The 17,514-nt window shown below is 34.5% G+C and overlaps 1 protein-coding gene across 1 annotated transcript; it reads left to right on the top strand.

The window, feature by feature from the left end:
* The first annotated feature begins 12,916 nt into the window (after positions 1-12,916).
* LOC104825210 (auxin-responsive protein SAUR15-like) lies at positions 12,917-13,426 on the top strand. Its single transcript, XM_010557492.1, has one exon. The coding sequence runs from the start codon at positions 12,959-12,961 to the stop codon at positions 13,349-13,351; it is 393 nt and encodes a 130-aa protein (XP_010555794.1). The 5' UTR covers positions 12,917-12,958; the 3' UTR covers positions 13,352-13,426.
* Positions 13,427-17,514: the final 4,088 nt, after the last annotated feature.

Below are 17,514 nucleotides of genomic sequence, written 5' to 3' on the forward strand. Positions count from 1 at the left end.
TATATATATATATATATATATATATATATATATATTGTTTTCCCTAATTCCATGAGAATAGAACTCTGGGTGACGCCCGAGTTCACTCTTTAAGAAATTAGCTTAGGACGTTGTTACGCAACATTTCAGGTCGTGAGCAGCAGTAGTCGCGGAGCGGACATCGGAGGCTTGGGTGACTTGTCGATTGATCATGTATAATTATTTACTATGGTATATTTATACTTTTGGGGAAACGGTTGGTGATATATCGGTGGTATACTTTTATGGTTTGTAATAATCACTACTATTCGTTTATGTATAATTATAACCAGAATAATATATCATATATGTATGAATGAATGTTTTCTTCCGCTAACTTTGAAAAAAAAAAGTTTTAAATTCCCGCGGATTTTTGACATTGTGTTTTTATTTTAGTGGTCCATGTGACGCAACTCGCATTGCGGGATACGGGTTACGGGTGTCACAATAATCCCTAATTCAATGCTTTACTCTTTTAATCTTTCCAAACATCATACTAAAATTTAATTCACATCAAGAATTCAACTCATTCTAACCGTCCAATAAATCCATGAAAAGTAAACATCATCACATAATCTATCTGTACAAGTCAATTATTAATTAACAAAAATCAACAATCATCAGTTATCATTCATCAATCATCAATCATCAATCAACAATCAACAATCAACATACATCACAAATTTGCAAGAAGATTTAAGGTTTCTATCGTAAAGTCTTAACCGCATAGTATCTATATTCTCTATTTTTCATGCATATATGAATAGAAGAAATAGAAGTTCTGTCAAGTTCTCTCACCTCGATCTTAACGATGAACCCCAAAGGATTCGCTCTAATCCTCGATCTCTAGGTCAACAACTTCGAAATTTTCTTCCCCTATAATTATTTAATATACAATAATCTAAGTCACAAATATAACGACTAAATATATTTTATAGAAAAATGTATATATATATATATATATATTGACTTTGTAAAACATATTTTAAAATTAGAATTCTAAATTTAAATTCGATAAAGTGGTAATAATAATAATAATAATTAGAAGAAAGAGAAGTACCAAGATTATGATAGTGAAGATGATGATGACATTAATATTTTATATTAATAATAAAAGAAGAAGAAATTGCATATGAACATGGAGAGATAAAGAGAGAGAATGAGAGAGTGATATGAATATGCGTGAGAAAGGTATAGAGTGAGAGATTGGAAGGGAGTTGATTGGAGAGCGAGAAAGAGAACTTTACCTAGGAGAATTTGAGAGAGAGAGAGAGGGAGAGAGGGAGAGAGACGGTGGAAAGATGGATAAATGACGGAAAGTATGGGGGGGGGGAAGAGAAAAAGATAAAATCCTAAAATAAATCGTACTTCAATCCTATTTTTAGTTTTAAAATTTTAATTATATTCTAAACTTTTATTTATGACTAAAATCCTTTGCCAAAATCATTTATTTTTCCCAAATATTTTAATTGATCAACTAATCCTTAAGTAAATTTTCTAAAAAAAATCCGATCATTATAGGCTAAGAGAAAATTTTCGTCATATTCATCCAAAACAGATAAAGAATATATATATATATATGTCATTTCTATTAAATCCAAATAAATTTGTAATTTTGTTTTTAAATAAATGGTACGGGAAACCTAATCTTCTATTTTAATATGTAAATATAACACCATATGATTTGATAAAATGGAAATCTACCATTTTAGATGACACATAAAAAATATACAAAACATATTAATAATTTTAGTGAAACCGTATGAATGTTTAATATTTAATTATTTATTTAACTAAAATTATTTTATTTTGATAGTATAATATTTTGTCGTATAAAAATCTATTTTTTTTAAACGATATTTTTATGAATCTATTATATAAAAACTAATGATAATGTTATCTAATAATGTCACCATATTAACATTACCTTAACTTTTCTAAAAGAAAAAATAACAATAATTTTATTTATAATAAAGTTAAAAAATAAATTCTATAATTTATGTTGAGTAAAATAATATAAAATTTTATAACATTTTATTAAAATTATTATAAATTGTAAAGAAACCAATAACGTTTTTAGAATTATATTATTTTAATCACGTGTGTATATATGTATCAAATATATTTTTCAATTTTAAAATTTTAATACATATTAACATTAACTAAACAGACAAATTATAAGAGAAAAAATTCATTCTATAGAAAATATTTTTTTGTCAGTGATTTTTTATTAATTGAGAGAATATTATGTATATATAAAGATTAAAATTTTTATTGAAACAATGTATTGGTTATAATCATTTATTTTTTTAGAAATCATTTTAATTTTATAGTATAATACTTTATCAAAATTAAAAATTGATTTTTAAAAATGATAGCTTTTATTAATCTAAAATATTAAAAAATCTCTGTAAATCTAATGGTTAAGATTATATATATATATATATAATATTATTACTAAGAATTTTCAAGAAATTTAAAATTATTGATTTTTAATATAAATATAGTAATTCAAATTTTATGGTAGAATATACTACTCTAAATGATTATTAATGTTTTAAGAAAAAAAAATTGACATTGGTGTCTAACATTTTCACCATATCAATATTTTTAAAAAGCAAAATTACTAATAATTTTATTTTTAATAAAGTTAAAAACAAATTTTTAATTTTGTGAGTAAAAAGATATCAAATTTAATCAAATTTTATAAAAAAATTATCATAAATTATTGTAAAATTTAATAGAGATCTAAGAAGCTTTTATTTCAAAAATTATTCTATCACTAATAGATTCAAAACATCCATTCACATTACGAATCATTTACTTTTTATATGTACAATGACACTTATATTTTTTCACAAATTTACTTTTTGTATTCTTTATATAGATAATATATTGATGATTTATAATAGTTAAGTTTTACAAATGTATTTTTATACATGAAACAAATAATTTATATCATTTTCGATCATATTAATATTATTAAATTTTATAATTAAAAAAATAATATGTGCATCGCGGATCCTCATCTAGTTAATTATAAAACCATTACTCTGTATTATATATATATATTCAGAATGCTTTTGCGGCATCAATAATCATATCAAATTTTGTCAATGCAACTTCCACATACTCAAAGTGGTAATTCGCTGTTAGAAGACTGGTTTTGCATCACTAGGGTGATGTAGTCACCGAATGTTTGGGTTTTTACGCTAATAGTTTAATTTTCACACTAGTAGTGTTGTGTTCATTTGGAAAAAAAAAATGAAATCCTTTTGTATCTCTGATTAGGCTTACGAGTCGGTTCTTTTTATAATTTCATTTATTTATATATAAGATCCACCTTTACCAAAAAAAACTTTAGAACAATGATTTTATTATATAATACAATAATTAATAGCCTATGATTCATGATTTTAATCTTATTATTGTAATATCTGAACTAAAAAATCAGAGAGAAAATATCATAATCGATTTTTCAGATTTTATTTAGTTTTGTTTTTTTACAAATTTTCTATTTTATAAAAATTGTATTCATTCAATTTTATATCAGTTTTTAATTCAATTTAATTTCTATTCATGTTCATTTAAAAAATTATCGTAAAGATAAATTTCGATTTGAATGTATTATTATTTGGCTGAACACTAACAAATGTCAAATGATACCAAATCGAGGATTTTTCTTTACTTACGGGCAAGTTTCATATTTACTTTATTTTATTTTAAAAATGTAATAATTGGGGCAAACGGTTCTAACGGATACCACAAGTTGAGGATATGATTGAGCTTCACAAATGTGAAAATAATTTCGTCCATTTCTTTTGAGTCATAATAAATGAACGAATAATTAATAACGGTCTATATTTTGTCATTTTATGTGATTGGTCCATTTGGCATTTACCTAAATTTCCCAAATATAAGTAGTATATATTAGTAGTATATATATTATACAGGATGTAAAATGAGTTCGGTTTGCCGGTTGGCTCGCATATTTTTTCGAATTGAATTCATAATATTTGATTCCAGAAAAAATAGGCCAAACGAACCAGTCAGTTACAAGTCGGATTCGTAGCGAACATGTTCGGCAAACCCACGAATTGGCTCGTGGTTAAAAAAATAATATTTTTAAATATTTTTATATATAAATTATATTTTTATTAAATACTTATTTTGTTTTGTTTAAAATTTTAAATTTTTTTATTATATTTTAAATAATTTTGAAATACTTTAATAATTTTTTAAATATTTCAATTTTATCTTTAAAATTTATATATTTGGTCTATGGATCGATTCGTTTGGTTCGTGGGTTAAGGTGATTTATGTTGGATTGGTCTATTTTTTATTCGCTAAAAACCGGGTCATACTAAATTGATGTAAAATTTTTCTAAATCAGAACAAAACGGGTTAGATTGGGTCGGAAGAACCCGTTTTACACCATTATTATATGACATAATGTACAATAATTAAAAACTATATAACAAGTAAATAAATATAGTAAAAAAAATAAGAACCAATCATGAAATTTCACAATCGAATTTGATCCTCACCTAGGGAACAGTAATATCATTTTTGTTTGGATATAAAGATCCGATCGGAATCTCACACAATAATATATACATATATATATATATCAAATCGAGTTTGTAGGTTCTCGGGGATTTTGCAATTTCTCTCTCCTAGGGCGATTGCGAACGCGATCAGCCCCAAACCCTAAAATTCCTTCCTCCGGCCGGCCACTGTCGGCCGGTCAACCACTGAAAAAGCTCCGCTGACCGGTCACAGCTGGTTGGCTCAAACCCTAAATATGACTCGCCGTCTTCGTTCATCATCCGCCCCACCATCCCCCTCCATCCTTGGACCACCACCCACATCAGCCACCCCCTCTCATCGTTTAACTCAGGCTCCCCTATCTCCCCCACCACTTCAATCTCATTCACCGGCGGGAAGCCCTGTCTCTCCAGCCTCCTTTACCCTTTCTCCGAGCCGACGGGGAACCTCTTCTTCCCCCCCCCCCCTCTTCTTCCCTTCCTAGGGGAACCCTAACGAAGGCGCTTTCCTCTGCAGAGTTGGAATCTCCTCGTGCTACTGCAGCCAACAACCTATCTCCTGTTCCCCTTGGCCAACCAGCGGAGGGTGTCACAGAAGGGGCCGAAAATAGGCAAGGAGCACCAAATGACCAGCCAACCGCGACTACCTGGAGCAAGCGGTTGTTCGTCCCTCCGCGTAGGCTCCAACGCACAGGAACCCCTGGTGTACATGTCTCAGGAGCTCCTCTCATCACTATACCAGAAGAATCTATCAATGACTCTGCCCAGGAATGGAAAGAGTTTCTCATTGGTCAATTCTATGGTCTCCCACCTGCCATGGGAAGAATCATTGGAGTAGTGAATGCGCTGTGGTCTCGAGGAGGCCCCAGGATCCGAGTCCAGAACGTTGGAAACGGCACGTTTCTATTCAAGGTACCGAATGAAGCAGCTAGAGCACGAATTCTCACCAGGAAGTTTTGGTACATAGGGCAGTGTTCTATGTTCGTCACTGCCTGGAACCCATATCATAATCCCGAGAAGCCCCCAATGAGATCGGTCTCCACTTGGGTAACCTTCCGCAACATTCCTCAGATGTTGTATAATACTGACTGTCTGAGTCGCATTGCCACCAGCATAGGTGAGCCATTATACCTAGACAGGCAGACAGAGGCTAAGGAAAACATTTCGATAGCCAGAATATACATTGAGGTCCTCCTACATAACCCCCTGCCACAACATATTGTGGTTAATCTCCCGGGCAGTAAAGAGCAAAACGTGGAAGTCTCCTATGACTGGCTTCCACCACGGTGCAACTTATGTTCAGAAGTGGGGCATAATGGCAGGCACTGCCCTACAAACTCCCCGGCGAATAAATCAATGGAAGCGGCGAAAGGTGCAGCAGGAGTCGGTCTGACAGAATTGGGCAAACCCAAGGAACAAATTCACTGCAAAAAGCAGGAAGAGACTGTGGAGAGTGCAGTGGATCCGCCAAAGGGAGATAGGGGAGCCTGAGTTAAACGATGAGAGGGGGTGGCTGATGTGGGTGGTGGTCCAAGGATGGAGGGGGATGGTGGGGCGGATGATGAACGAAGACGGCGAGTCATATTTAGGGTTTGAGCCAACCAGCTGTGACCGGTCAGCGGAGCTTTTTCAGTGGTTGAGCGGCCGACAGAAACAATACGGGACCTTCTGAACCCCTGCTTCAAGAAGTGATCCCACACCAACCTGGTGCTGTAGTGAATGAAACAGAAACTAGTACAACTGAGGTATCCCTGCCAAAGTTAACTCGGGCATTTAAGCAAGTTCATACTCAGAAAAAAGCTACGGCAGCCGAAAGTTCTTCTAGAGGAACAACACAAGGTCGTGGCCGGAAGGCCACGCGAGCAAGTTAAACTACATAAAGTTATCCCATGTTTTTTGTTTGGAACACGAGAGGCCTTAACGGTCGGAATAAGAGAAGTTTTGTACGTAAGTGGATTTTGGAGCAGAAGCTGCTCGTAGGTGGTCTTTTGGAAACTCATATACAAGAACACAACGCTTCTAGAATTACAGATGCCCTTCCCTTGGATTGGAGAAGTTACTGTAACTACAATGCTGACCAATCAGGACGCATATGGTTAGTCTGGAGCCCGGAAGTAATAGTGACAGTCTATCAGTCATCATCTCAAGCCATTACCTGTGGGATAACATCGGTCAACCAAAACATTTCTTGTGTGGCCACGTTGATATATGCCAGCAACTCCAGTGGGACACGCAAATTCTTGTGGGAGGAGTTAGTGTCGTTGTCGGAATACCAACCTATTGAAGCAATGCCCTGGGTAGTTATGGGTGACTTCAACCAACCATTGGACCCTCATGAACGTTCTGATTATGGAGGAACAAACATGCCATCACAAGGTATGAGTGATCTGTCTTCATGTGTCTCTGCTGCCGGTCTAACTGATATTCCTAGACGGGGGCCATGCTATACTTGGTGTAACAACCAAGTGGAAAATCCCTTGTCTGTGAAGCTTGATAGAGCGATGGCAAACGAAAAGTGGTTTGAGGTCTGCCACAACGTATACGCGGAGTTCTCCGCACCTGGCCCATCGGATCACGCCCCCTGTATTCTGCATTTTCCACAACATGCCCAGAAGGTACGAAGACCGTTCAAATATTTCAATCATCTTGCTCTGCTATCTGATTTCTCCCAGGTTATCACTGAAAATTGGAAGCCTGAAGCGTGGGAGGGAACGTCACAATACAAACTATGTAGAAGCATAAAAGCATTGAAGCAACCTCTAAGAACGCTGAACACAGCTCAGTTGAGCAACCTATTCCAACGAGTTCAGGAAGCTCTGAACAAACTAAAACAAGTTCAAGAGAAACTTCTACTCTCACCAACCTCGGACTTAGCTCACCAGGAGCAATTACTGAGGAAAAATTGGTTACTGTTATTGACAGCAGAAGAAAATTTTTACAAGCAGAAATCTCGGGTCCACTGGCTGCGTGTCGGTGATAAGAATACTTCCTATTTCCACAAGCAAGTCAAAGGTCGAACAGCAAGAAACCGGATTCATTTTCTGCTGAATGACCAGGAAAGAAAAATTGATTCACCAAAGGAAATTCAAGAGCATGCTGTTGAGTACTTTCAGAGGTTGATTGGCCTGAGAGATGGAGAGTGCAGACCTCCCTCCATTGTCTGGCTACGACAAGTGTTGAGATATGATTGCCCTGATCGTCTCCGAGATGCACTCACTTGTATACCTTCGACGGAGGACATTTTAAACACACTCAAGGCTATGCCGGATAACAAAGCTCCAGGACCTGATGGCTATCCGAAAGAGTTTTACCTATCAACCTGGGATAAAGTTGGTAGCACCTTAGTGGCAGCAATCCAAGAATTCTTCAGAACCGGCAGATTATTAGGTCAGATCAATGCTACCATAATCACACTCGTGCCTAAGAAGCAGGGCGCAATACGTTTAACCGAGTTCAGACCGATAAGTTGCTGCAATACCGTGTATAAAATCATATCATCGATACTAGCTCGGAGGTTGGAAGGAGTTCTTCAAGGGGTTGTCTCCAAGAATCAAGTTGCATTTGTCAAAGGCAGGCTGATGTTGGAGAATGTTTTGCTGGCAACAGAGCTTGTACGAGGCTATAATCGCAAAGGGTGTCGAAGCAGTGCAATGATTAAGCTAGATATACGGAAGGCTTTTGATACACTCAACTGGGAATTCATCATCAGGCTCCTTACAGCCTTAGGACTGCCGTCTGTCTTCATTCACTGGATCACAACATGCTTAAAAACTACGAAGTTCTCGATTTCCCTGAACGGAGAGTTGGCAGGATACTTTAAGGGCAAACGGGGACTACGCCAAGGTGATCCAATATCACCATATTTGTTTACATTATCTATGGAGGTACTTTCACGTATGCTTGATGCAGGGGCTGCTGAGAACAAAATTAAGCTCCACCCACGATGTAGTAACCCAATGATCACACACCTTTCATTTGCGGACGATGTGATGATTTTCTCCAATGCGGACACTGCCTCCTTATCGGAAATCATGAAGATTCTGGACTGTTTTGGGAAATACTCGGGACTGCATATGAATAAAACTAAATCGGAGATTTATCTTGCTGGGATTTGTGAGCAGGAAAAGGCTGATATTGCTGAATTGTTGGGATTACGACGGGGAAGGATGCCGGTGAGATATCTGGGGGTTCCACTAAGTTCAACAAGACTCACAAGGCACGACTATAGACCGCTGATAGAGAGAATACAAAGCAAGCTGGATAATTGGGCCAATAATAGCCTTTCCTACGCAGGGAAGGTTCTGCTTGTTTCATCGGTTATATATGGGCTTGTAAACTCATGGAGTATGGTCTTTATGTTACCGAAGTGTGTACTAACGCATATTGATGGTCTATGCTCTAAATTTCTGTGGAAAAATTCTGGAACACGCAGAGTTACTCCAAGGATTGCATGGACAACAGTCTGTCTACCGAAGGAAGAAGGGGGAATCGGATTACGGAAACTGGAGGACTACAATAAGGTATTCAGGCTTAAACTCATTTGGTTGTTGTTCACGAAAGGAGGCTCCCTGTGGGTAGCTTGGACTCGTCTGAATATACTCAAGCAGCGGGGATTTTGGGACACAAAGGCAACCACAGCATCATCTTGGAATCTCAGGAAATTATTGTCGATGAGGGAAACAACACGTTCCTTCATCAAAATACAGGTACGGAATGGACAATCAACTCAGTTCTGGCTTGATGACTGGACAACACATGGACCATTGATTGACCATATAGGAGAGCTTGGGCCGAGACTGTTACGGTTGTCGAAGCACGCAAAAGTAGCAGAGGCGGTCAAGAATGGTGGTTGGTCACTTCCGGCGGCTAGAACAGAAACAATCCAACAGCTTCTATTCTCGTTGACGGATACTGACCTGCCAAGACCGGAACTCGGAGAAGATATGGTACTATGGAAGCAAGACACTGGCGAATTCAAGCACAACTTCTCAACCTCGAAAACTTGGAACCTGATCCGTGCGAACAATCCCACGGTCTCGTGGCATCGTATGGTCTGGTTCCGAGAGGTTGTTCCAAGACACTTTTTCCTACTATGCAGGCCACAGTGTACCTTCTTTGGAGTGAACGTAACAACCGAATCTTCCGGAACGACCCTAAAGCGTCACGCATCAACACCTCTTCTTCGGCTGCACCTACAGCAATGATGTGTGGACATACTATGCCTCATGTTGCTGGGATTCTCCACCGAGTTCACTGCAGGATTGCATTAATTGGACTACAGCAACGGGCAATGATGACGGGAAGAGCAGGGTGACAATCTCCAGACTCATCCTGCAGGCCACAGTGTACCTTCTTTGGAGTGAACGTAACAACCGAATCTTCCGGAACGACCCTAAAGCGTCACATGTTCTGCAACAACAACTCGACAGCATGATGAAAACCAATCTCCTTTCGGTGAAGGGCAGGACACGATCAGCAAACAACATGCTTCTGGAACACTGATACTTTTTGACGGAACGAACTAGAAGGCGATAACGCAACACGACTAAGGAAGTAGGCAACTGACTGCCAATTATTTTGACCACTTGCACATGAGATTTCTTGTATTAGCTTGCTCAATGATTACCCAATACGGGGCTGTTTTGTAAGAATTTTGAACTATACGGCTTAATACTAAATCACATTTAACCAAAAAAAAAATATATATATATATATATCTATATATATATATATGATAAAAATTAGCCTAAATTTGAACTTAATATTTAAATTCAAATTATATACAATAAACAAAAAATTTAAGAAATTAATTATTTTTAACAAAAATAAATAGGGAACTGAATAAATATAATTAAAAAATAAGAAAACTTGAAAATGAAAATAAAGAATCGAGGTCCAAAATGGCTGTGGAGTCAAAAAAATAAAATTGGAAAATAAGAAATCGGAAGGAAAAATCGGGGGCACATGGGAGAGGTGACGGCTCCGTCACCGGCCTTGATTCTCCGAAATAAATACACTTTGTTAAATAAAGTTCGAAATAAAATTTAAAGAAAACAACAATAAACATGAATAATATTTATAACGTATAGTTTGAACGAAATAAATATAAAATAGCTCGGACGTATAAAAATTAAAAGGATTTTATATACGCGGTTCCACCTTGACTTGCATTGCAAAGAGAGCGAGGCCAGCTTGCTTATCCTAAAACTAAATATATATATATATATATATATAGAGAGAGAGAGAGAGAGAGAGGACATTTAGTGTAAATCCTAATCAAATCATATACAAACCGAAGTTAATGTAAGAGCGCAAATATAAAAATTGAATAAGTATATACTAATATTATCTAAAACTATTTTTTTTTTCAAAATTTATTTTTTTCCTCTATATTTGATCAAACTTAATTTAATAAAAATGGATTAATATAGTTTTAAAATAAAAATGACCCAAAAAATAATTAAAACCCAACATTTATCTCTTATATATACACACACATGTAATTTTCTTAATATCAAATTTATCGATATAATGATTATGTATGCTAGCTGTTGCGTCGCAAGTTTTAGGCTTAAAAAATGAATTTTTGAGTGATCTTAAAATAAATACGCTAAATTTATAGTATTATAAAAACAATTGGTGACATATTGAAGTACATTTTTGGAAAGATGGAAAAGAATTTTAGAAGATAATTATATTATATTAGCACACCTTAGTGATACAAGTGAAAACTACTTACTAATTAGTACATCGATCGTACCATGAAATCTTTATTTTATGAAACTCGGTCCAATTAATGATCATGACACGTAACACTTTATCAAATTTCAAATGAAATTCTTTCTCTATGATTAATCTCTCATTATTAAAATATACACATTTGATGTTCCAGCTATCTCTAATAATATATAATCAAAAAAAATTTCCAAAACGAGTTGGGATATACATTTTATTGTTTATTCTTAAATTTGGTATGATGATAATTATTTAATAATTATAAATCCATTTACTCGTTTATGAAATACGTAGCAAATTAATTAATTAATTAAATGGAGAAAGTACAAGTGTACAATTATTGCAAAGCATTTCGGGTCACCTCCATCCCTATCTGCCTGCTTCCTCTCTTCGGCTCCAAATGCTTTGATCTCTCATCGGCTCGGCTCAATAACCGTTGGTATACGTAAACCGGTTCGACCGGTTAAGCTAAATTCGAACTCAAACTCGGCCAAATAAGAGTGTTTGGAACTAAAACTAATTATAGGTTTCACTTTATAATAACCAACACATTACTTCTTGGAAACGGATCATTAGTTATTATATTATAATAAAACAGCATAACTATTAATTACATGCGTTTTAGATCATAGATTCGTGATGATTACTTATGAAAATGTTGACAAGGTAAATTTTTGGATATTTATAAGAGTATACATACAAATAGAGTATGTCATGCACATCTTGGTCTAAAAGGGTTTCGATTTATCTTCGTCCTAAGTAGAAATTAAAATATTATAGTATAAATGCTTTACAATTTTTTATCTTTTCAAAATTTATCTATATTATTTTCATTGTCAAAAATCATGCATAAATATATTTTGTATCATATTAGTAAGTATGCTTTATACCAAATTATTTTTGAAAGCTTAAAACAATTGTTGTAAATATACGAGCTCAACAATTATGTTGGTGTGTGTGTGTATATGTATAACAATTATGTTGGTGTATGTATACATGTATGTATGGATGTATTTATTTTCATTTTTTGATTATTTTTATTTTTATAGGTGTGGTCTCCTGTATACTAGCCACATTGGCGGGTCAAACGCCACATAATCACATTTGTAATCCGTGTGTAAATCAGTAAACCACATCACCAAACTAAGTTTTTTTGGTCAAAATTTAAGATTTTAAGATTTTTTTTAGACAAAATATTATAGTTAAGGTTTTTTTTATAAAAAATTTAGTTTAGATATTTATTTGTCAAATACGAAATGTTTTTTTATTCAATTTTCCATTTGGGATATAGTAAGTTAGTAATATAAATCCGAAACCCAAGAACTAAACCACCGGCCGGTTTAGTTTGGTTGTTCTACCGAACTAATAAATCCCGCTCAGTCTCTAAGCCGGTATAGTTAAAACCGGTCCGACATAGGAACCGACTCTCCGCGGCTTCACCACCCTTCTCTCACTTCCTTCTTCCTCGCTACGTAAGCTCTCTCTCTCTCTCATACACATACGCACACATACGTATGTATATATATACCCCAGCCTTCACCAAGATTCTCACCATCGAAAATCCAAAAAATCACAAACAAGAACGACAGAAAAGAGAATTTTGAATCCGACCCGTAAAAAAAATAGGGGAAAAAAATCCGACCCGGATCATCAGAACCATGAGAGGCGCGATGAAGAAGTTGATATGCTGCGGATCCAAGAGCTTCGGTGAAGGAAATGCAAAGACATTACCCGAAGAAGGTAGAGTTCGTGTTTATGTCGGGAACGACAGAGAGACGCAATGCAAGTTAGAGATGGAAGCCAACTTCTTGAACCACCCTTTGTTCGAGGAAATGCTTCGTTTGTCGGAAGAAGAGTTCGGATTCTCGTACGACGGCGCGTTGAGGATCGCTTGCGATGTCGATGTTTTCATGCATTTGATTCATCTCCTCAAATCGAGTGACCCTTCGGCCCATTACATGGATCTTCATGATCTTCTCTCCAAGTTCCACACGCAGAGTAACAATGGCGATGTTGGATCGAGCAATGCAGCGAGGAGAAGAAGAAGGTAGCCTCTTGTGAAGGACAATGCGTGTGTTTTCTATCATCACACATGCATACATACACACATGCATATACACACACGTATACTTGTCTTTATTAGTGATCTTAACCATTCTTTGAAAGATCTTGTCTTTGTTCTTGGTTTGATTCAAAAAGAACAGAAGAACTGTAATGTTTTTGTCGATATTGATACACACGGTTAATTCAACTGTAGGATCACACCGCAATTAATTTCCTTTTTTTCTCTGATAATATATATATATATATATATATATCAACAATATGAAGCAAAGACCTTCATAGTATCCAAAATTCATGGTGATGGGAACTTTGAAAATTTTGAATTTATATATTATTATTACTATCTTTTACGATTAATTCATGTTAATCAATGTGGGGTGAATAGTTAGCTTATTTAATAAAATGTTCTTGTAAAAATTTCAGATGCATGTTTTCATGAGGATATTATGTTTTGCCTGTTTTCAATATCTTCAGTTGGCCTTGTTTTCTATTCCACATGTCGGATAAAATTCACATCGGCTAGCAAGTTAATGCAATATCTATGGTAAAAGTCTATCTAGTCTCCGAATTCGGGCATTCACCCAAGTTTTCTTATCTCTTGGGATTAATTTGAGTTTTGATTTAGAATACTCAATTATCAACAAAAAAAAAACTATAGTAAAAGTCTATCTAGTCTCCAAATTCGGACATTCATCTGAGTTTCCTCTATTTTTTGAGATTAGTTTGAGTTTTGATTTAAGATATTCAGTTATCCAAAAAAAAATCTATAGTAAAAGTTTTGGCTGTCTTTAGTCTTGTCTAAAATGTCTTTTAAGAAATATAGCCAAATTCAATTTGTTTGGATTTATTTTAATAATAATAATAATAATTTCATGGATTATGCTTAAGCTGAAGCTACTAGAGTTGTCTTGGTAAGAAAGCAAAAGAGAAACCGAGACCATGAGGAGGTGTACAATTTAATTATAGTATGAAAATTATTTTTGGATTTGAGAGATGTAATCGGTCGAAGTCGAAGTCTCCGTGAAATTGCGAATTATAAAAAAAAAACTGAATTATACATAACTCTGACACTTCTTTTCTTATGAAATCATTACATTGAGATAAAAAAAATAATACAAAAAAGTTAGAAAAGGATATATATATAGAGAGAACAGCTGGAAGAAGGAGCAAATGCGAAATTATTTATTTAAAAATTTTATTATATTATTGCAGAGGAATGAAGAGATAAATATAATTAAAGGGAGATTAATTACAGCGAATAAAAGAATTTAAGGAATCATAAGGGGCACATGCCTTTGAGGATATTTGTCAAAACCAATCAAATCCCTCACATGCGAATGTTCACGTCTTCATTGCCCCAAATTAATTAATTTGCGCTCTGTTGATATCCAAATCTGTAGAATTTTCTTAGCTTTGAAACTTTCTTTTCCTCCTTTTTTTTCCCTATGAGTCGTTTCATTCTTCTAGAATATGGTACAGTGACCTCATACGGCAATTTACGATCCAATTATTCATTCCACATTGTCAACATTTGGATTTCAATATATGTAATTTGATCGGTCAATATATCATCGCAATATTGTATTCCAATTGAATTCAATTTTAAATTAATTTGGATACAATTTCCTAAGATATAATTATTCAAGCAGATATAAAAATAAACAAAAAATCAAATATAAATCACGATTAATTATAAAAATAAATATTATTTTTGGTACAATCAAATAAAAAGTATCCGAACCAAAATCTCTACCGAAGTGAATGTCTATTTTTATTAATAAAAAACCAAAATCACAAATAAATAAATCCAAATCGGAATTATGGGTGGTTAGTTCGTCCTGAGCTAAACTCTGGATTATATATTTTAGGGGTGAACATTTCGATACGGTTCATCAAAACCAAACCATATCAAATCAAAAAAAAAATATTACTGTTCTTGAACCAAATCATCCAAAATTTTCGAATAAAAATTGAATTTTTCAGAACCGAACCAAACCAAATCAAACCAAATTTTAAAAAAACTCAAAACACCGAAAATTTCTTAATAAAAATAGAAACCGAATCTGAAACTGAATCAAAACGAATATAAAATAATAACCGATTGATATATATTTTTATAAAATCGAAAAAATGGAATGGAATAATTTCTAAACCAAACCCAAATTGAATAGGCAATATAGTAAAAATACCCTTACTTTGCTACAAAGATTTCATGGTATACCCTTCAAAACCCTAAAATGTTGGAAAAAAATAAAAGGAACAAAAGACATAATTAACCCTCTCACAAAAGTAACGTGATACTCCTCTCTTCATTTTGAATTCATCTCTCTCGTTTTCATTCTTTGACAACTCTTCATTTCTTTCTTAACTTTCTCTCTCAACTCTTATCTTTCTCTCAACTCTTCCATTTTCTCCCTTCTCATTTCATTTTTTATACATAGAAAAACAAACGAAAAATGGTTATTTCGTTGAGCATATCTTCACCGACGACCTCATATCTTCTTCTTGAGTCGGTCTAAGACAGAACAAATGACAAGAACTGAAGGTAAGTTCATTAATACAAGAGATTGGTTCGATGCATAAACTTTGTGTTTTGAGTTTGAGTTTTATGATTGTTAGAGTGAATCGTGTGGTTTTTCTATGAAAATGAGATAGATGCATAGCAAATCTGTCGAAGAATATGCAAGAGGCGCATATTTAATTTCAAATAAATGTTCGGAGCGATAATGGAACGGATTGACAACAAAAACAAAGGTACGTCACATTGGTTACACCGTTTAAAATTTAATTTTGATCACACTGGTCACACTAGTCACCTTGGTCACACCGTTCAAAATTTAGTTTTGGTCACACTAGTCATATTGGTCACACTGGTCACACTAGTCACATTGGTCACACTGGTCACACTAGTCACATTGGTCACACTGGTCACACTAGTCACATTGGTCACAATGGTCACACCGTTCAAATTTTAGTTTTGGTCACACTAGTCATATTGGTCACACTGGTCACACTAGTCACTTGGTCACACTAGTCACACTGGTCACACCGAAAATTTTTAAAATTCACGCGAAAATATTTATTTTTTTGTGATGGAGGGAGTTTTAAAAATTTTAAAAAATTTTAATTTTTTTCTAGGAAATCGAAAACTGTTTTTTTCTCTCTCTTCTCATTAGTGTTTTTATCATTGGGGCCCACACCAATGGGTATTTTGGGAATAACATAATTATAAAGGTATGTTTTGAAGTAGTTTTTTTTTTATTTTTGGAGGGGTATGCTGTGAAGTCTTTATAGCATAATAGGGGTATTTTTGATAAAACTCGGCCAGACATAACAGAATCATGTTGCACCCAAAATGTCGGAATCCTCAAATCACTCATCTGATATTTGCAGATGATGTGATGATATTTAGCAAGGCAGACCCTTCTTCGGTTCAAGAAATAATGAAGGTGATTAAGGAGTTCGGTGGTATGTCGGGCCTGCGAATTAACTCGGTCAAATCAGACATTTACATAAGTCCTGTCTCAGAGAATTGTAAGAGGGAATTGTTGGACATTTCGGGTATAACAGAGGGCACCCTACCAGTTCGTTACTTGCACTACAAAAAAATCCGCAAATTCCAACGGATTTGTCCGTTGGAAAATTTCCAACGGATTTTCAATGGTTTTCAACGGCGTTTCAACGACGATCTCCGTTAAAATTCCGTTGAAAATTTCCAACGGATACCCGTTAGAAACACCCGTTGGAAATTTTTAACGGAATTTTCAACGTATTCAATTGAAAAATTAGGTTGGAAATTTCCAACGGTATTTCCAACGGATATCCGTTGGAAATTTTCAACGGATTAACGTTGGAAAAATCGGTTGTAAATTTTTAACGGAGTTCCAACGGATGTTTGTTAGAAAACAATTCCAACGGATGCCGGTTGGAAATTTTTTTGGAAATTTTTTTAAAACAATTTCCAACCGAATTCCAACGGATGCCGGTTGGAAATTTTTTTGAAAATTTAAAAAAAAAAAATTCCAACGGACATCGGTTGGAAATTTGGATTTTAATTGAAAAATCAATTGATATATATATATATATATATATATATATATATATTTGTTATGTATATATAAAATATATATACACAAAATATACATGTATT

Source organism: Tarenaya hassleriana, unplaced genomic scaffold (genome assembly GCF_000463585.1).
Source record: "Tarenaya hassleriana unplaced genomic scaffold, ASM46358v1 Cleome427, whole genome shotgun sequence".
In the NCBI taxonomy this organism is placed as follows: Eukaryota; Viridiplantae; Streptophyta; class Magnoliopsida; order Brassicales; family Cleomaceae; genus Tarenaya; species Tarenaya hassleriana.